The 20,539-nt window shown below is 43.9% G+C and overlaps 1 protein-coding gene across 2 annotated transcripts in view; it reads left to right on the forward strand.

The window, feature by feature from the left end:
* The window catches only part of Igf2bp2 (insulin like growth factor 2 mRNA binding protein 2), a 162,497-nt gene that overhangs the window by 137,328 nt on the left and 4,630 nt on the right, over positions 1-20,539 (forward strand). Inside the window, exons 10-14 of one of the 2 annotated variants that reach the window (XM_046462647.2) lie at positions 877-1,005; positions 13,169-13,237; positions 14,051-14,167; positions 18,164-18,238; positions 20,060-20,191. In XM_046462647.2, coding sequence (XP_046318603.1) covers positions 877-1,005; positions 13,169-13,237; positions 14,051-14,167; positions 18,164-18,238; positions 20,060-20,191 — 522 coding nt within the window. The remainder of the gene's footprint in view (positions 1-876; positions 1,006-13,168; positions 13,238-14,050; positions 14,168-18,163; positions 18,239-20,059; positions 20,192-20,539) is intronic. The other variant, XM_046462648.2, reaches the window with a different exon arrangement.

The raw sequence follows: 20,539 nt of genomic DNA on the forward strand, positions 1-20,539 counted from the left end.
TGATCTGTCCCTGGATAGAGTGAGAAAAACCTGTTGACCCAATTTGTTTTCAGGGAAATCATTCAACAAATATTTATTGAGTACTTAACTATGTACCAGGCACTGTACACAACACTAAGTAAAAGAGTCTCTGTAAGAAATCATGGTCTAGGGGCTGGGGATGTGGCTCAAGTGGTAGCGCGCTCGCCTCGCATGCGTGGGGCCCTGGGTTCGATCCTCAGCACCACATAAAAATAAAAAAAATAAAGATGTTGTGTCCACTGAAAACTAAAAAAATAAATATTAAAAAAAATTTTTAAAAAATCATGGTCTAAAAGGGGAAAAGTTAATTGCACAGGTCATTCAAACACCATATGATGAGTGCTGTTTTAAGGAAACAGGAATGCCAGGAGAACCCAGATAGGGCGTTAGAGCTCAGACCTCTGGGGTCAGAGAAAGCTTCATGGATGAGGGGGACACTAAGCTGAGTGAGGGGAGACTCAGCCAGGTGAGGAGGGAGAGAAGCACTTTCTTCCAGGGGAGTCAAATGTGCAAGAGCCCAGAGGTGAGAGAGAGCATGGGGGTATTTAAAGGAGCAGGAGTGAGCAAGATGGAAATAACAGGTTGACAAGGTGGCCCGAATCCCCAGGTAGTCCTCAATTGCCATGGAAATATGTGTAGATGTTCCCAAGGGTGGCAGAAAAGCTTTGAAGGCATGCCACAGTCGGGTTGAGGATTGGCATCCACCCCCAATGCAAGGCGAAGAGGTCTTGTGAGCCAGGGCAGAGCTAATGGGAAATGCTGGTGCCTTTCAGACAAGAAATGGAGGTTGACCCAGGCAAGCTGGACCTCTCTGGTCTCCTCCCCTCATATTTTTTTCTCCATTTCTGTTCCCAGCAACAAGCCAATCTGATCCCAGGGTTGAACCTCAGCGCACTTGGCATCTTTTCAACAGGACTGTCCGTGCTGCCACCACCAACAGGGCCCCGCGGAGCTCCCCCCGCTGCCCCCTACCACCCCTTCGCTGTAAGTAGCTCAGCATTCAGAGGCACCGCCAGGCAGCAGCATTACTCTGCTATGTTGAGTCAGAGCTAAAGCTTTCATGTGGAGGCCATCCTCATGAGGATTGGAGGAGGAATCCAGTATTTCTTAGTACTTCTTCCTCAGGGAAAATTGATATTAAACCATCTTCTAAACATGTACTCTTAAATATCCTCTATTTAATCAATATGCTAGTATTCTATCTTTCATAGATAGAAGTTCATAGATAAAATTGATTAAATAGAAGCCTATTTATTGTTTAAAAAAAGATTTGTTAGCTCAAATAAGAACATTTGTATTATTCATTTATTACAATGTGAGGATACCTGGGTGATTCATTATAGATAGATAGATTGATTGATTTCCCAATCTATGTCTATAATTCAGATGCAGTACATTTTAATAGGCAGTTTTTAAAAGAAAATAGTGTTTGTGTCTAAACAGAAAAATGCCTGGTATTTAGTGTGTTCTCCATAAATATTTATTGTTTGAGTCATAATTCACAACAAAAGAAAAAATGTGAAAGGTATATTTCTACTTGTTGTTCTCCTTCACAAGCATTATTCAAGATCAGTACACTACCAAACTGGGATTTCAGACACTTGACAGCTCTTCCTTTCATTTCTAATTCTTCTCTATACATATTGCTTATTTTTAAAAGCGAACTTTCTTTTGCCCAATGTTTATGCCGTTTAAGTGAGAAGAATCAGGTGGGTGAGTGAGCATTGCTTTCTTTTGAGAGGTGGCTTCTGGTGTAGGCATTTCCTTGTGTGAGTTCTCAGTGGCTGTTTTGCTCCTCTGTGGAGATGTAGGAGGAACCCTCCACGTTGCTGTGCCAACAAAATACAGATGTGAGCTGGCACCACATCCTCTCTCACGTACACGTCTCCTGCAGTCTTGTCATAGAAGCTCCTCTGGGGTTTTTCTGAATCAGTTCATATCATCTCTTTAGTTTCATTCATCTTCCCTGACACTAAAGGATGCAGCTCAATCAATACTAAGTTTTGTGTGTATGTTTGATAAAAGCAGAGCCTGTGGAGGGAAGGGCTGTGGCTGCTCACTTGGCAGCTCCAAGCAGTGAGTTAGCATAAGAGGTATGTGTCCCAGTACCTTTGCTGTCAGATTTGAGAATAACCCAGCTCAGTACAGGGAAAAGGTATTAAGACATATCTCATTTCTTGAGAGGGAGGCTGAACACAGGACCCCATAGAAGATAACCTCAAGTCAGACCTGACACTCTCACAACCTGCCAAGGAGAGGCAGGGGAAGCATAATAAAATAGACCATTCTCAAGTTGGTAATCTAAAATGGGGGTCTCCATTGTATAGCCTGAGGGGTAGATCTGGTCCATCATTTCCTTTTTTTTTTTTTTTTTTTTTTTTAAGAATTCAATCTTTGTTTATTTTTAAAATAAATATAGATTGGTTGTAGATGGACACAATTCCTTTGTTTCATTTATTATTTTTATGAGTGCTGAGGATAGAATACAGTGCCTCACACATGCCAGACAATCACTCTACCACTGGGCCACAACCCCAGCCCCTGTTATTTATTTTTATTGTTTATTTTTTATATGGTGCTGAGGATTGACCCAGTGCCTCACCTGTGCTAGACAAGCACTCTACCACTAAGCTACAATCCCAGTCCCCATCATTTATATTGTAATCATTTTGTAAATTGCTTTTTATTGCTTGTTGTTTTGTTTTGTTTGGGGGCATGGTACTGGGAGTTGAACCCAGGGCCTCACACATGCTAGGCAAGTACTCCACCCTTGTGTTACATCCCCATCGCTTTTTATTTTATTTTTGAGACAGGGTCTTACTAAGTTGCCCATTCTGGCCTTGAACTTGCAATCCTTCTGCCTCAGCTTCCTGAGTACCATCATTTATTTTTATAAATAAAAATTTGGTGGGGACACAGCCATGGGCACTTATTTTCATATTGTCTATTTACTATCAGGCAGAGATGAGTACATGCAATAGAGACCATATGCTGCAAAGCCTAAAATTTTTATTATTTGGCTCTTAACAGAAAAAGTTTGTGGACCCCTGAACTAAAACAAGACAAGTTTTCATGTGATAGCAAAATGTTTTCTAAAATCTAAACTACATTTTTCCGGCTGAAGAGCTTCCTCCACATCTGAAATTTTTACTAAAATAGTAGAGTATAACCATTTTGCTAATATATGTAGTTCCTGTTCTTCATAAGATAGGTTAGCTAAAAGTCATGTAGTTCAGACTGTGGTTCTGTGGATCAAGAAGATTCTAATGTAGAGTGCACAGTTGCCCCGACTTTGAGATATTCTGGCTTCTATGGACATCACCCTCAGACATCACCCTCGTGCAGCTGCAGATTGCAGAGCTAGAGTGTAAAAGCACCTCTGCAAGACCTCGTACAGGCCCTCAGAGCCACATCTGGAGAGTTCACCCTGCTGGCTTCTGAGTTTCCTGTGGGCCTAGATCTCCTGAGAAGGACATGGGAGGGGAGGGTGGTAAGAATACTTTATGTACTTACAATGTTGCTTTCCTGTCGCATAGGCATTCAGATTTCAAAGAAAGATTCTTTTTGGTTGCTGTCATACAGCACAAATCTAGCACTTTTGCTCTTAACATTCAAAGGTCGGGAAGTTTGTGTGCACCTCCTTACAGCCGAATCATACACACATGCATTGGTCTCTAAACTCTGGAGTTTTTCATTAATTTGTGTATGTAATGACAACTATCATTTTTCACTGTTTTTTATAAAAGTGACCCATGCATAGTATTTAATAAGCAATACAGAAATACAGAAAGTACAAGTTTTTCTTAGTCTAAAGATACCCAGTATTTCTCCATGTGTAATATGAATATATATATATATATATATATTAGTCTTATGTCAAATTTTCTCTATTAGAAATCCTTGCATATGCATCTTGGCTGTTTTCTTGATCTCAGGGATTGAACCCAGGGGTGCTTATCCACTGAGCCACATTCCCAGCCCTTTTTATTTTGAGACAGTGTCTCACTAAGTTGCTGAGGCTGGTTTTCATTCTCCTGCATCAACCTCCTGAGTCCCTGGGATTACAGGCATGCATCATTGCGACTGGCATCTTTTTTTATCTTAATGATTTATAACAACTCATTATATATTAAAGCTGTTAAGCCACTGTCATAACTATTTTCCATCACCTTGTCATCTCTTATTATGTCTTGTACATATAGTTTTTTAAAATTATATTGTAAACAAACTATTATATGAAGTAAAATAGAGTTTCCCTTTGGCCTTTTTTTTTTTTTAAACTAGGGATTGAACCCAGGGGTGCTTTTACCACTCAGCTACATCCCCAGCCCTTTTTACTTTTTGTTTTGAGACAGGATCTCGCTAAGTTGCTGAAACTGGCCTCAAATTTGTGATCCTCCTCCCTCAGCCTCTTGAGTTGCTGGGATTACAAGAGTACATCACCACACCCAGTGGCCTTCCTTCTTTTACCCAAATTTCATCTATACCTATTCCCCACAAGTGTAATACTCTTATGTTTACACATTTTTTAAAAAATTTTTTTCTCAGCATATATATAGTCATATTTTTTAAATGCAAATTAAATCATGCCATACACCATGCACAACAAAGTTTTGTTTTTTACTTTGGGGCATCTTTTCACAGCTATACCTAATTTTATTTAGTGGCTGTGTAATATTCCATTGTATGAATTTACTATAACTTTTCTAAATAGTACACTATTTTTAGATGTTTGAGCTGATTCCAGGTTTTTGCTATTGCTAGCGATGTCCAAAGTAATATCGTGGGCTGGGCTTGTAGCTCAGTGGTAGCACTTGCCTAACATGTGTAAGGCACTGGGTTTGATACTGAGTACCACATAAAAATAAATAAATAAAATAAAGATATAAAAAACTGACATTTCAAAAAAAGGAATATCTTTATACATGCATAAGTCTTTGCACAAGCGTGTGATTATATCTGAAAGTAAAGTCTCTTAAGATTTTTCACCAACAGAATTCATGGAGAAATTTTTAAGTTAAGATGGCTAAATCTGTAATGTTTTTCTTTATGGGCTTCTGGCCTTTGATGTTATGCAATGGAAGAAATCTCCTATCCAAGATTGTAAAAATATTGTGTCCTTATGGTAATTGTTAGTTGGGTTAGGAAGATGGTTGTTTGTATCTGTAATTCATGGGGAATTTATCTGGACTTATACTTTGAGATAGAGATCAAACTAATTTTTTTCCAGTTGGAGAGCTAATTTCCTCAAATCATTTATTCAGTAATCTACCATCTTATTATTCTAACTGAAGAGCCACACTCGTGTTCTGGACCATATCCCACTTCATCCAATTCTTGATCTACACAGCAGTTCCCATAGTTCTACACCATCTTTGACCATCTTAACAGCAAGCTTGTTTTTTTTTTTTTTTTTTCCTCAAAGAATGAATTGGAAAGATGGCCAACATTTACTATTTGAGAAAATGAAAGAATATGAAGGAATTTTCTAGTCCTTGAAGGTTTGATAAATCCCATCCGTAAAATGTCTGGGCCTACCAACTTTTGTTTGGAGAAATATAATCTTTTTAGTTTCTTACAAGTGTTGGCTTGATTTTGTGGACTTCTATTCGTTTCGGGGTTCAGGGTGAGCTCAGGGATAGAAGTGTGAAGCCAATTCTTAACACCACAGATTTATATTTTCTCTTTTTTTCTTAAGATTTACAAGGGATTTTTTTACTTTTTAAATTTATAAGTAATTAAGTATAACAGTTTCCTTTTTATTATCTTGCAATCATTTCCTGAATTCTTCTTTTTTAACGAATCTGCCATGCAATGGGTGCCTGTGAAAACAGAGCCACTAGATTGTCTGTCTCCAAAGCTGCAGTTCTGGTTCAGATCCCCCCAAACCCAAGTTCTGATACAGGCCTGAGGCCACATGTACAGATAAGAGAAACCAGGCCCACCTGGAGGGGCAGCTAGCCTCACCCTGGTGGGCACTAAGCAAAGCACACCTTAAAAGGAAAGCATTACAAGAAAGTTGAAGAAAAACAGGACCTTAAGAGGGAACCATTATCAAGGGTAATGACCTTCACTAAAGTGTTACATATGCTTAAGTAAAATATTAAGTAAAAATATTGCCTATAAAAAAAAAAAAAAAAAAACCTTTAAAAGAAGGCTGAGGTTGTAGCTCAGCAGCAGAGCACTCGCCTAGCACTGGCAAGGTGCTGGGTTCGATCCTCAGCACCAAGTGAAAATAAACAAATAAAATACAACTAAAAAATATATTTTTAAAAAAATGTAAAACCTTCAGATGCCTGCATTGTGGACTGTGGGGCTTTCCACTTGGCCTGTAGTGCTTTGGGGGCCACATGCAGAGGGGTGGGTCCACTGCTGTGCCCAAAAGCCCTGCTGCCAGGCTGAGATTAACTGATGGCACAACCCACTCGTGGGTTCACATGGGCAAGTGGCTGCCTTTGTGCCTCACCCCCTTCACAGCCCTGGTCAGTGTTGCTCACAGGAGTAACCAGGGACAAGGACACCCCTTTCTTCTGGGGTCCCTGAACATCATGTAAGAGTGCTTGAGATACATGAGGAAGGCACAGACCAAGGGATCTGTCTCCTACAGTGTCCCCAGGCTCCTACTCACCTCCCCTGGACTCTAGGTAAAAGCAGCTCTTCTGGGGTCTGGCCTTCTACCCACCCACCGGGAACACTGGGTATCCTCCATCAGATGAAGGGAGCCGGTCATGGTGCATGAGCGGCTCCTCCCCACTGGCCTGGTCAGAGTAGGGGGATGGAGAGGGTGCTCCTCTCCCGGCCCATAGACTGGTTGGCTGCAGCTGTGCTTGACTCTTTGGATGTACAGCTCCAGGAGAACCTTGTTCAGCTGCTTACCCACCCTCTCCCTGGGCACCCATGGTTGATCAGCCAGTCCATGGAGTACTTATGTGAAGGGTTGGGTCCCCGCAAGAGCTTGGCACTGTTTGGCCTGCTCTGGTGCCAGAGCAATTCCACATTGGTGATGGTCGAGGTTTCCATCATGGCCCTTAGCACTATCATGCCAGCAGTCTGACCAACGAGAGCCACAGCTCAGAGGGTGCTGTTGTCAACAGGTACAGGCGCTGGGTGCAGGGCATGTCCTCTGGTGCTGCTTACTAGGGCACAGGAGGGGAGGGTGGTGAGGGTGGCTTGCAGTAGATCCAATTGAGCATGGCCAGCTCACGCACCGTCTGGATACCCTCCTCCATGTTGGTCCAGATACAGAAGAGCAGTTCAGTGGCCTCATAGGTCAGGAAGGATTCCCAGTGCTGGCACCAGGACTTCAGCAGCCAGGAGAGCAGCATCTTGCTGTGGTAGTTAAAGATTGTGTCATGGGTTAGGTCATCCTGCAGCACTAGTCCTCCAGAATTCAAGGACAGAGCAGGGGTCCAGGGGTCATAAACCTGCAGGATCCTGGTGTTGGGGTTTTGCTTAAAGTGCTGAGAAACGACCAGAAGCTCAGTGTACATGTAGTAGCGATTTCCCTGGCCCATCTGGGTGAGCGCCTGCATTCTCTGAGCCATCACCCAAGATAGAGAAGAGCAAGAGGGTCAGGAGGTACCCCTCTGCAAAATAAGGAGGAAAAGTCGGGAAGTGAGGCAGCAGTACACCTGGAGAAACCACCAAGATGGGTTGATGGTGGGTAGCCTCTCCACTAGAAGATGCACCCAGTCCTCCCGCTCCACAAGGCCGCTCCACAAGGCCTCCTGTATTCTTTGGTGCTCAAATAATGTAGCATTTTGATTTTTGTGGCCTTGCTCATGTGTGACCAATTTGGGGGGGTCGTGATGGGCCTTTGGAAAGCATACTCTGTAATGGGCTCAAGGCTGTATTAACAACTTGTAACAAGTGACTCATCTCTCCTATAATTTTTATCTATATGATATTAAACTTTGAGAGTAGTCCACAGTTCTTATAATTTTAAAGTCAAATTCTTAATTTTTAACAGACTTTTAAATGTGTTTCAGTCATGCTATTCTAGAAACAATTGATATTTTAGTCCAGTTTATTAAACTTGCTTTCTTAATATACACACAGTCTCATAACCCTCAGTTATTTAGAATTAACTAAACTTTTATTCATTTCTTTGGTCATCATGGACAATTTCCTATATCCTATATTCTTCCAGTTTTTGAGTAATTTATTTGAATTTTGTTGTTGTTTGGCTGGCACACTTCATCAAACAACTTTAGTTTTAGGAAATAATATTAAAGTAGTAGAATTTCCAAGCCTTCCTATATCTGAAAATACCTTTCTTTTTCCTTCAACACGAATGAAAGTTCGGCTGAGTGTATAGAAATGCCGGGGTGCTCGTTCCTTTAGAACTCTGAAAACATTACTGTTGGCATTAAGTTGTTCAGATAAATGTGCTACAGCCTGATTCTTTTGTAGATAACTTTTTCCCTTGTAAGTTCTAACCTTTTATAGTATTTGCTTTTCCCTCTGGAATTCAGAAATCCAAATATGAGCACTCTGATCTGAAGATTCAAGTTTTTCTTTGGCTCAGGAAAATCTTTTCCTTCTCTGCAGTAATTAACTTTAGTATCACTTTTTCTCCTTCCCTCTGTTTTCTCCTCCTGGAGTTCCCACTCTATGGAGAGTAAACCTCACTCTTCTTGTCATCCGATCCCTGCTCTCTGTTCTTGTTTTGTGCAGGTTAAGCTTCTGAGGTGTTCATGGGCTTTCAATGTGTCTGTCCTCTCTTGAGTTTCTGCTTAACCAACCATCACTGTAATTCTCCAACTGGTCTTTTTTCTCATGGCAGGGGGCTCATGATTTACCAAAGTGCTACTAGCATCTTGAGTCTCACTAGGATCAGATCAAAAAGCTCTCCCTCTTCCCTGCATTAATTCACTGCTGTCTTTGGTTTGCCTTGCTCAGTCCACTGATTCTTTCTATATATGTCTAATGAATTAGAATTGTCCCTTCTTAGGTTTAAATAAACTCAACAGAGGGCATATTAATGAATACATAGGGGAGCTCTTTCATAACATGCTCCCCCAGCACCACCTGATCCAGTGAGTTCAGAATGTTCTAGATGTGCACAGTGTCGGGTGTAATGCCTAAGATTTTGGACCACAGTCAGACTCGGAGATCTGTGTTCAAATCTTGCTTCTACTCTCTGGCTATCCCACCAGTTTCTGAGGTTGTCTTAAGAGAACACACAGAAGTAGATGAAAGCTACCATGAGCAGCACTTTGACAGTGGGGGATAGAAAGTTCACCCTCCCAATCTTGGAACGTCGTGTTCATGACATCTCCTCTAGCCAAGTCCTTTCCCAGGGGGAACACCTCTCATCTTTGCAGAAGCCTTTGCCCTCTGCACTGTCCCTTCCCCAGCTCTTCACTTTTCCTGCCCCTCATTTCCTCTGCTTCAGAGTATCACCTGTATCATGTATCAGCTGGTCTAACCTGTACCTTAAACCCTGCAGTTCTGCCAGGAAACTAGGCCCAATAGGTGATAACTCCCTTGAATTTCATAAATTTGCTTGATACATACTTTACCCTCCACCCCACTCCCCACCCCAACATAGAGGAAAAGCAGACAGAGCCTGAAATGAGCTTGATAATGACCCCCTGCCACTGCCCCTTGGTTGGCAGGTGTGGGGCACACCGGAGCCAGGCACCTTCTCCAGAACATCACCTTTCCCTGCTCTATACACACTCAAAAATATAGTTTCTCTCACATACAATGATTGAGACAGTGAGTCCAGCTGTACCACTGGGTCAGATTCCTGATCTACTGCCGAGTCCACTGAGGCCTTAGGCTAGATGTTGGATGACTGTAACCTGCTTTCTTCAAGTTGTTGACAGGTGACTTTTTGATAAGGAAGCATGTTTAAAACCCCCCTTTCACTTGAGGCTAGATTCTGCATAGGCTTGGATAGATAGAAAATAGAAAGTGGGCTCTGAGAAGATGTGCATTTCATTATAGACAAATACGCTTGTTAATGCAGCCCATGCATGTCTGGTAGTAGATTCTTTCATCCCCATGGCCCCTTTGGAGGTCATGCAACACCCTTTGGGAGCATCCATTGTACTCAGGGTCAAATCCATATCCAGATGAGGTCCACAAGGCCCTGAGTGATCTCATGTTGCCTGCCTCCCCCTCACATCTTAACTGAATTCTCCTGTTTTCACCTACCGGCCTTCTTTCTGGTTTTCAAACAAGCTATTACTGTCCTGGCTTTAGACCTCTAAGAACCCTGCTCAGTAAATTCCTGCCCCAGGACTTTTTTTATGTGTGTGTTGGGCATCAAACCCAGGACCTCAGGCTACTAAGGAAGCAATTATCACTGAGCCACACCCCCAGCTCCCTCCCCAGGACTTTGCATAAGGCTCCATCTCATCTGCAAAAAAGTTCCAAGAACTTTATTCACCAGACAGCTAGAGTCGCCATTCCACCCCTCAGCTCCCCAACTGCCTGTTCTCATTTTGTTCTCTGTCTGAAGGTACCTTTTATGTCTGCCTCCCCAGTAGAACATAATTCACAGTTAAAATTGTGTTTTAACTGTGTTTCTAGCACCTAGAACTGTGCCTCCTACATTGTAGGTATTCCGTTTTTGAGTAAATTAATAAACAGTTGCATGAACCCTCACAATAATACAGAAATCTAAATATTATTTATTTTTTTTGCAGGGGTTTGGAGTTACCAGGGATTGAACTTACTCAGGGGCACATGACCACTGAGCCACATCCCTAGCCCTATATTGTAATTTTTTTAAAAATTTTTATTTATTTATTTATTTTTTAATATTTATTTTTTAGTTTTTGGCGGACACAACATCTTTGTTGGTATGTGGTGCTGAGGATCGAACCCGGGCAGCACGCATGCCAGGCGAGCGTGCTACCGCTTGAGCCACATCCCCAGCCCTATTTATTTTTTTAGTCATGACAGTAGAATGCATTTTGATATATGATACATACATGGAATGAACATACATTAATCATATTGTCTATTCTATTTTGCTGATAGGGTCTCACTGAGTTGTTTAGTGCCTCACTAAATTACTGAGGCTGGCTCTGAACTCAGAATCCTCCTGCCTCTGCCTCCTGAGCCACTAGGATTACAGGAGTACGCCACCGCGCCTGGTTCTAAATATTATTTGTAATTGGGCTGAGGATATAGCTCAGTGGTAGAGCACTTGCTTAACATGTGCAAGACCCTGGTTCAGTCACCAGAATTGGAAAAAAATAAAATGTAATTGCTTTACGGATGAGCCTCAGAAAAGTTTAATAAGTCATCCCAACTTGTAGAACTAGTGATTCAGACTCAGGACTTCTGACTCTAAAAACCATCTTGTGTACACAGGGGCCAATGTCAGCCTCAGCTAGAAATAAGCGCCTGATTGCTGAGCTCAGGATTCTTTCCTTATGACAATCTTGCAGCTGTGACTCATAAATAAAAGGGAATTTGTCCTTCTTATCCTTTTACAGCTAATTAAAAAAACACCAAAACAAAACAAAAAAACTTTCCTTCCCCCAAGTGGTAGGTCTAAATTTGATAGTGTTTATGTTTGGAGCATTTGAACACAGAATAGGAGCCACACTGTGGCTCATCTATTAGCCTCACACAGGTTTTGGAAGGAAAAAGCAGATTACAATTCAAAATAATTATTTCTGCTATGAAAGCTGAAGAAACAACACTGTAGATGAGAGAAGGACAGAAGCACCCTTTCCCCAGATAGAGCTTTGTTTGGGCAGAAAGCTGAAGGAACTCTTTTCCTGGACAAGAACCTACACAGAGAAGGGTCTGGAACTTGTGTGTTTCCCAAGGAATCCTCAGGAAAGCAGCAAACTTCTTCACCCATCTTCTTTCCGAGCACAAGGTTGCCTGAACTGCTGGTCTTGTAGCACTCTCTTGTGGCCAGGAGGCAGCACTGCAGCCTCTTCCAAGTCAAAGCAAGGCTTGCGTTAAGAGCTGCGATGCCGCAGGTGCCACTGGCACCATGGCACCTTGGGAGCAGCACCTCATGATGCCCGCATCTCTGCCTTCTCTCTCTGAGCTCCAAAGGAGAACACCTTTAATCATAGGTGGCACACACCTGTAACTCCAGATACTTGGGAGGCTGAGGCAGGAGGATCAGAAAAAAGTTTCATTTTGTCTTTAATGAGTCATGAGGTGAAGTTGTAATTGGGAGCTGAGTCCAGATGGAAATTAAGGAGTAAGTACATGCACATCACCATGAGATTTGCTCAGGGACCCCCGAATGAAGCTAGGTTCCCTAATCCTAGCTCCCATCCATGTATCTATCATAGTACTAGATATATGGTAGGTTTTCAATTAAAAAACAACTATTTTTCAAACTTTGATTTTCCTAATAGCTCTATTTTCTTCTGTCCACATCTTCCTTCCTTTTCCCTGCGTCCCTCTTCCCATGTCCATGTACAACATATTTGTTCATTCACTTTCTTCTTCCCCTTTCACAGTCTCTCTGTTCTCAATCTCTCAGTTCCTTCTGAAATTCTCTGATGGGGCTAACTAATCTGTCTTCCCAGGAACACATTTGCTCGGTTTGAATAACTCTTGGATATTGTCCCAGTACTCTCTGTTCCTTGTAATCCACAACTCATAATTCCCCAGAAAATAGAAGCCGCTGGCCCTGTCTGTCTACCCAAAAGGCAGGTCGCGTATGTGTGTGTGTGAGAGAGAGAGACAGAGACAGAGAGAGAATGGTCCCATGCTAAGTTCCTATCAAACCTAAAGCATGACTTGGCTTAAAAATGACAAACATTTAGGGCCTGGGATTGTGACTCAGTGGTAGAGCACTTGCCTCGCACGTATGAGGCACTGGATTCGATCCTCCGCATCACATAAAAATAAGTAAATAAAATAAAGGTATTGTGTCCATCTACAACTAAAAAAAAAATATTTAAAAGAAAAATGATAAATATTCAGCCCAGAGGGCCACTCTGACCGGACATATCTTGCCAAAATATTAAGTGGTCCAAGGAGGGAAATTGGAGGAGAAATCCAAGATACAAATGGACAGGTGTGTGGACATGACCGTGAGGTTGGCTGATAATGTAGAGAGCCTGGGTTGCATGGGAGAAATCTTGCATGCATGAGTAACATGGCTGTCCCTTGGGGACCCTGTCACCGAATGATTATTTCCTTCATGCTGCAGACACACTCCGGATACTTCTCCAGCCTGTACCCCCATCACCAGTTCAGCCCGTTCCCACATCATCACTCTGTAAGTGCCCCTCAGTTCTGCCCAGCTGCCACTCTTCCTGTGCCTAGAGCTGACCCATATGGCCCCTGATTGACTGGCCAAGAGCTGTCTGCTGTGGTTCTGGGCCATCTGGGAGTGCCATGTGTCAGAGCATAAGCATACCAACCTGCCTGGCTCTGCTGGTGCCTCCACATACACCCTGCCACCAGTGAGCAGTCCAGAGGTCAATTAAGAGGCAGTGTTGTGCTAATGAAAGGCTTCAAAGATCTGTGACCAAAGTCTAGCAAATGGGGTTGTCATTCCTTCACATCCCTATATCAGGGACCCCTGGCAACCCTGTCCAGGAGCCTTCTCTCTATCTCAGGGTCCCGGGAGGGGTGAGTTCCCTATTTTCCCGGGCAGTCACCAAGAAGCCTGGTCGGGGAAGGTTTAGTTGCCTTGTGAAATTGCTGCTCCTGGCTGCACAACGGTCTGAGCAGCTTTCATTGCCCCCTAACAGAGTGCCTCAGGACCTTGTCCTTTAATAACTGTTCTGATTTCTTGGGTAAAGATAAAGAAGAAATACCTATCAGAATCACCCAGGTGAACAGACAGCTGTTCACAAACAACCAGTTCAGATGCTCAGGAGGAGCTTGCACATGGACTTCAGTGTCATCCTGCCTGGGTTCAGTCCTATTCTCAGCTGCAGAGCCACAGAAGGATCCTAGTGTGTCCTTTTGGCCTTTTGACCACAGAGCCTTCCCACCTTGGGGCTCACAGAAGGTGCTTGGTAACTATTGAGTGCCTGAGAGAGTGCCCTGTTAGAATATCTTCTGTCTTCTCTTGCCTTTCCAGTATCCAGAGCAGGAGATTGTGAATCTCTTCATCCCAACCCAGGCTGTGGGTGCTATCATTGGGAAGAAAGGGGCACACATTAAACAGCTGGCTCGATTTGCTGGAGCTTCCATCAAGGTAAGGCTGCTTATCCCCATGTCCCTCCCTCCTTGTGCTAGTTCCATGCAACTCTTACAGAATCCCACAGGATCTGGAAAATTTGCTTCAAAGACTATTCCCATCTGCTCCCATCTTTCCTCTTAGTGGAATTAGGAAAAAAAAAAATGTACATGTTTTAATACAACCCAGCCTGATCCTCTTTGGATTTCATTCTCCTCTCAAGAAGATAAAGAAAATGCACAAGGCCCTGGGTTCAATCCCCAGCACCACACAAAAAAAAAAAAAAGAAGAAGAAGATAAAGAAAGGTTGAAGGTTGCTTCTAGGCTAAGGGAATAGACTCAATGCAGCACACGTAAGTGCTTAGCATCTATCAGTGCCTTGGTGCTTTTATTAGTCTGCACTTCAAGGACCTTTAAACTATGAGAAAATAATTAGAATGAAAAAAAAAAAAACTCTTAAAAAAGCAATGATAAAATCATAGATAAACAAAAGCTGATGACATGACCTGATATGAAGCTGGGACTGAGCAGAGAGCCCCTTAGCTTCTTAGTTCATGGAAACAGTTGTGAGCACAGCCATGGCTGCCGTTATAGACCCACATCCTGCCTGCCCGAGTGATCAGAGAAGCTGAAAGGGAAGGATTATTCGACCCTGGTCCTGCTCCAAGCCCAGCTATCAGCTCTGACTCACGGGCAGAATGCTGAGCGTGTCCCAAGCCTCATGAAAACACTTTGGGAAACAGAGTTTCCGTTGTTACGGAAAATAATTTGCTACCATGAGACAACCCGGAATTCCGAACAAGAAGTCTCATGACTTGGAGAGAAAGAATGCTTACACTTTCTCCCCAAGAAGAGCTGGATTTTCTCCCACAGCAAGTGTGCTGGAGAGAAAACAAAAACAAAGGTTCTGGGCAGCGCAGGATAAGGATTGTAGTGAGACCAGGAAGGGATTTTATCTTAGTAAAGTGGTTCCCCTCTCAAGCCTCATTTTTCTCACCTGTAGTTATAGACCCATATCCAAACTAAATGAGACCCCTGAGATGGGGTTCGCAGGAGCCTGTCTCCAGCAGCTTGTCATATGAGATCCTGGCCCAGGTGCCGACAGGCAGGTGCTGGTTACCCCGTTGGGTAGGATGGGGAAAATATAGAGGAGCAATGAGTGGCCGGCTGCACCCTGAGGGCCTTTCCCAGTGTTCAGTGCTTGGTCTGAGGTGCCATGCAGAGGTTGGAATGAGAGTCTCAACTAAAGGGACTTGAGGGATCATCTCTTCAACTCCCTCCTTTATTCAGCTGAGAAGAGAGGAGAGTAGAGCAGCTTGTCAAGGCACCTAAGTGGCAGGACTGGAGCTTAGATACAAACCCCACTGACCTCTGGAATACAGAGTGCCCACTGGGGTCAGCCACAGAAGTACCTCTCCACTTACTGTTGTACATGAGAAATGAGGCCCAGAGAGTTCTGCTGACTTGTCTAAGGCCACAGAGATGAAGGATGTGATGTGCTCAGGTTATCCTATACCTGGTCCAGTGCTTCCCCCCACAGCAACCTTACTGCTCTTTCAGAATCATTCCCAGCAGGACCTCTAGGATAATGAGAGAGTGTGGGGGGAGAGAGAGAGAGATCAGTTCCTTGGACTTTACCTCACAGCATTTTTACAGTCCTATGTCCAAGCAGAGTTGAGTGGTGGTGTGTCACTTTGCTCATGGACTCTGTGCTAAAGACAGAAGGGCTGCACCAGGAAGCAGTCAGGATGGGCAACAGTATTTTTGGTTTAGGATTTTGGGGGGGGGGGTGATATTGTACTGGGGGTTGAACCCAGGGGTCCTCTACCACTGAGCTACATCTCCATCCCTTTTTATTTGAGACAGGGTCTCACTAAGTTGCTGACTCCCAATCTTTCTGCCTCAGGCTCCCTAGTTGTGGAGATTACAGACTTGCACAATAAATGCCTGGCTACTGGGTGACAGTTTTACATGCTGGGTCAAAACCTTCTCCTTCCCCCAGGCCTGCCTCTTTTCATAGCATAAAAAGAAGGAAAGAAAGCCAAGTATTTGTGAAGTTTAAAAATCTGATTTTTGCTAGTTTCCTTTATCTTAGAAGGTCTCTAAACACATCCAGCTCCAGAGTGAGATGAATGGTATCACTAGCTCCACAGATCCCCTTCAGAGGCTGTAACGGGCCACTTTTGATGCTGCCGGGGCAGGGAGAGAACTCCACTCTCATCCACGAGAGTAGAATGCTGGGAGGGGAGTGGGCTGAGCTGAGATTTGGAGATGCCCTGGCTACAGGCAGGAGTTTAGCTCCTTTCACCTGCCTTACCTGCAGAGCATCCCATCAGCTTCTGAATGCCCCAGAAAATGTGGGTGACAGTGTTAGCCAAGGACACTGATTACTGATCCTCGTTCCAACCCCTCAGTCATGTTGCATCTCTAGGTCTGTCTCCTTCAGCCATAAGATAGAGTCCTTCTTCCTGCCCCTCCAGAGGGAGTGAGCCTATGGAATGCCATTCTGATGCTGCTGGAGGACACATGCAGCTTCTAGATATCTGTTCTGGGCTGGTGAATGCTGGGAAGTAGGGCTGTCAGGAGTTTCAGAACCTGAGCAAAGCAGCCACGAGTCACTAAGAAGCAAACTGCGACCCCATAACAGATGATCAGCATGAATCACTAATCAGCCTCTGGCCCTTCTCAGTTTGGGTGTCGTAGAAGCTGGGACTCACTGTGGCTGTGGTCTGGTCTCTCATTTACCCTTTGAGATAAAACCCCAATTTGATGCCAGCTGTGGATCTCAAAGTAGAGGCAGGGCTTCCTGCCTCGGGTCCCAGGGCCAGCCTGTGTGTGGCCTGCCCCTGGATCTGTCTGGTGTATGTGCTGAGGCTGCTGCCAAGAAAGAAAAGGCTGTCCACAGTTAAAGGCAGTCCCCGAGAAACTCAGTGTCGGTCACCTATGTGTCACATTCATTTTCATACAAAGTAATCAAGGCCAGAGATTCAAATGTGTCCCTCCTCCTAGAGCAGAGTGGGATCAGAGCATATTTGAATGTAGGTCTGTCCACAGGAGGAGCCTGGCTTGAAGTGTTTACTAAGAGAAACAAAATCATTTACTAATTTTTAATTTTTTACTTGGTTTGTTTGGGGTTGGAGACAGCATCTTGCCCCATGGCTCAGGTGGCTCTGAAACACCTGGGCTGGAGCGATCCTCCTACCTCAGCTTCCTGAGTAGTTGGGACCACAGGAGCTGCCCCCTGCACCTGGCTGAATTTTTTATTTTTTAAAACTACTTTAAAGCTTTTTGGAAGAAGGCATAATGTGCGAGAAAAAAATATATGTAATAAGGTCTTCCAACAAAAATGCTTGCTGGGTCCGTTGTTCATGTTATAGAAGAGCTCAGACCCACAAAGAACCTTGGGAGTCTGGAGGGGGTCTGAGCTTATATCCATCTTTCACAGGTAAGGGAGGGGAGGAGTTTGCAGAGCCAGGACTGGAACCCAGGTGTCCTGGTTCCTGCTCTGGTGCTGTTGTACTTATGAATGATTTGCCAGAAGGAGACAGTACCGGCCACACCTGTTCTAACTCAGTTGTCACTTACAGCTAACTATATATGGAGCTGGGAGTTAGAACCAGGCTGACTATTCCTGCAAACTGGATTCCAATTTAACACCTCAGCAGACTAGCCGTTCCTTCCCTCTAAGCCCTGGGTGGGTTGGCAGAACTGTAAACCTCCCTATCCCTAGAGTTATTGACTTGTTGGTTATTTCCTAGGATGTGGCTTGGTGAAAGGAGGCCAGTCACTGTTGGGGCACAGGGCAGAGACAGGCAGGAACCGCATACCCAAACTTGATAGTGAGCATTATGGACTTAACTTCCTAAGACCCAGGGTGAGGCAGCGTGGTGTCAAAGTAGCAGGTCCAGAGGCAGAAGCCCTGTTGAGCTACGTAATACTAGCGTGTAGGCCTTCCACCCAGACAAGCAGGAGGGGTTTGACATTAGCATTGTCTTCTTCCCTTGTGACCTGCAGATCGCCCCAGCAGAAGGCCCAGATGTCAGTGAAAGGATGGTCATCATCACTGGACCACCAGAAGCGCAGTTCAAGGTCAGTGTCCTGCAGACTGTGGGCACAGGGAAGCCACCTCAGAGGCATGGTCAGGTTCTTCTTTGGAGGCTCACCATCTGTTTCACTCCCAGCTGCTACTCATAGGTTTCAGAATCATTATTTGTCCCTTCCCAGCTGTCCCCTCTGCACATTTCCCTTTGCTAGAAAGCCCTCCTTCCCTTCTCTCCAAGGAAATAGAGGTCACCTGTTGAAGCCCCATCCAGGTGGTAACTCCTCCATCATGTCTGATTCCTCACCCATGGTTTTGAGGATGACTGTCTCAGACTCATTTGATCATCACCACTCTTCAAACTATGATCATTAACATGGGCACAGGGGGAAAGACATGGTATATTGAAAGTTCTCTGGTGAGGTGTGTGGTGGTGGTGTTGTGGTTTTACCTCTTTTTTCTTTTTTCTTTTTTTTTTTCCTAAAAAAATGGGTTTTCTAAAAGCCAGAAACACATCTTAATTTATAAAAGTATAACCCTATTATAATTTTAAAATTCTTGAAATTTAACAGAGGATAAAGTTAACACATGTGAGAACCATTCAAAACCAATAACCCTTCAACTTGCAAGTAGACAAAATGTGTTATATCCATACAATAGAATATTATTCAGCCTTAAAAAGGAAGGACTAATACCAAACATGCTGTGAATAGGGATGAACCTAGAAAAAAGCATGCCAAGTGAAAGAAGGCAGAAATGAGGGCACATGGGATATGGTTCCATTTATATGAAATGCACAGAGTAAGCAAATTCAGAGACAAAGTAGATTAGTGGTTGTCAGCAAATGGGGATAGGGGTTTTAATTTAGGCAAATGGCTAGATAGATAGTGGTGGTGGTCACACAACATAGTGACCACTGAAGTGTACTTTAAAATGATAAATTTTAGATTGTGTGAATTAGTCTTGTTTTTTTGTTTGTTTGTTTGTTTTGTTTAAGTTAAATAAAGCAAACTCTAGCTTCTTGGCTACATTAACTTCAAAGTAAGACATCAAACAGCAACTCAAACCAAGTGCGGTGGCACATGCCTGCAACCCAGCTACTTGGGAGGCTGAGGCAGGGAATTGCAGCTTCAAGGCCAGCCTCAGCAACTTAGGAGAACCCTGACTCAATATTAAAAAAAAAAAAAAATTAGGGCTGGGGTTGTGGCTCAGTGGCAGAGTGCTTACCTCTCACATGTGAGGTTCTTGGATAATCCTCAGCACCACATAAAATGTCTAACTAAAAAATATTTTAAAAGCATTTAAAGGTCTGGGGATGCGGAATGTGGTAGCTCAGTAGTAGAGCGCTTGCCTAAGCTGCTTGGGTTCTATACCCAGCACCAAAAGAAAAAAAAGCTCAGACTCATCAAATCCCATCACCACCACCTTCACCTTCATCCTTCTCCATTCTTTAATAATTGCACATAGCCTGGCAGGAGGGAGTTAAGAACACCCTGAATTATATGCTTCCCAGTCCAACAAAAAAAAAAGAAAAGAATGCCCTAACAGATTCAATCAACCAAATAATAAATAGGTGCTAGGAATATGGAAATAAGATACAGTTCTGGCCCTTCACCAGTACCTCCAGCGACAACACAACACTTCTAGAGGAGGGGGTCACCTGCAACCCACAAAGACAGAGCATGCTGGGGCACAGGTTTCACAGCACAGTGGCCAATGTAGCAGGCACAAGGACCAGTTCTGTGAGGGCTGAGGCACGCATGTCTGGCCAGAGTGGGGGCAGGGACATAGCATGTCCCATCACTGGATTCTATAGTTCCCACAGCAGCATGAATATCTGCTGACTCAGTCACCAGTCACATTTTTCTCAGGCCCAGGGACGAATCTTTGGGAAACTGAAAGAAGAAAACTTCTTTAACCCCAAAGAAGAGGTGAAGCTGGAAGCCCACATCAGAGTGCCCTCTTCTACAGCTGGCCGTGTGATTGGCAAAGGTGGCAAGACCGTAAGTCTGCTTTGGTTTACTCCATCACCTGGTTGACCTGTCCCTCTGATCCCTGTGGCTACTGTCCCTTGAAATATACAGGGTCCTAGGCTAACAGAGTTTCTCCTGGCATCTGAGCCATTTCACACATGGGAATCTCAGTATTACTCTAGAATTTAGGATCCAGTTCCACAGTGCTGAGCCTAATGCCAAAAACACCAGGTTCCTGTGCCCGGTACCACCGTCCCAGCTCCACTCCCCTAAGACAGGGAAGCTATCTTTTGCACCCTGCACATACAAGCATAGCAGGCAATAAAAGGGTAGGGCTCCACCCAGAGTATCTGCCAGCCTAGTTGGCAGAGAACCAGC

The sequence above is a fragment of the Marmota monax genome, unplaced genomic scaffold (assembly GCF_021218885.2).
Source record: "Marmota monax isolate L192 unplaced genomic scaffold, Marmota_monax_Labrador192_F-V1.1 WCK01_AAM20220418_F8-fsc00100, whole genome shotgun sequence".
Classification (NCBI taxonomy): Eukaryota; Metazoa; Chordata; class Mammalia; order Rodentia; family Sciuridae; genus Marmota; species Marmota monax.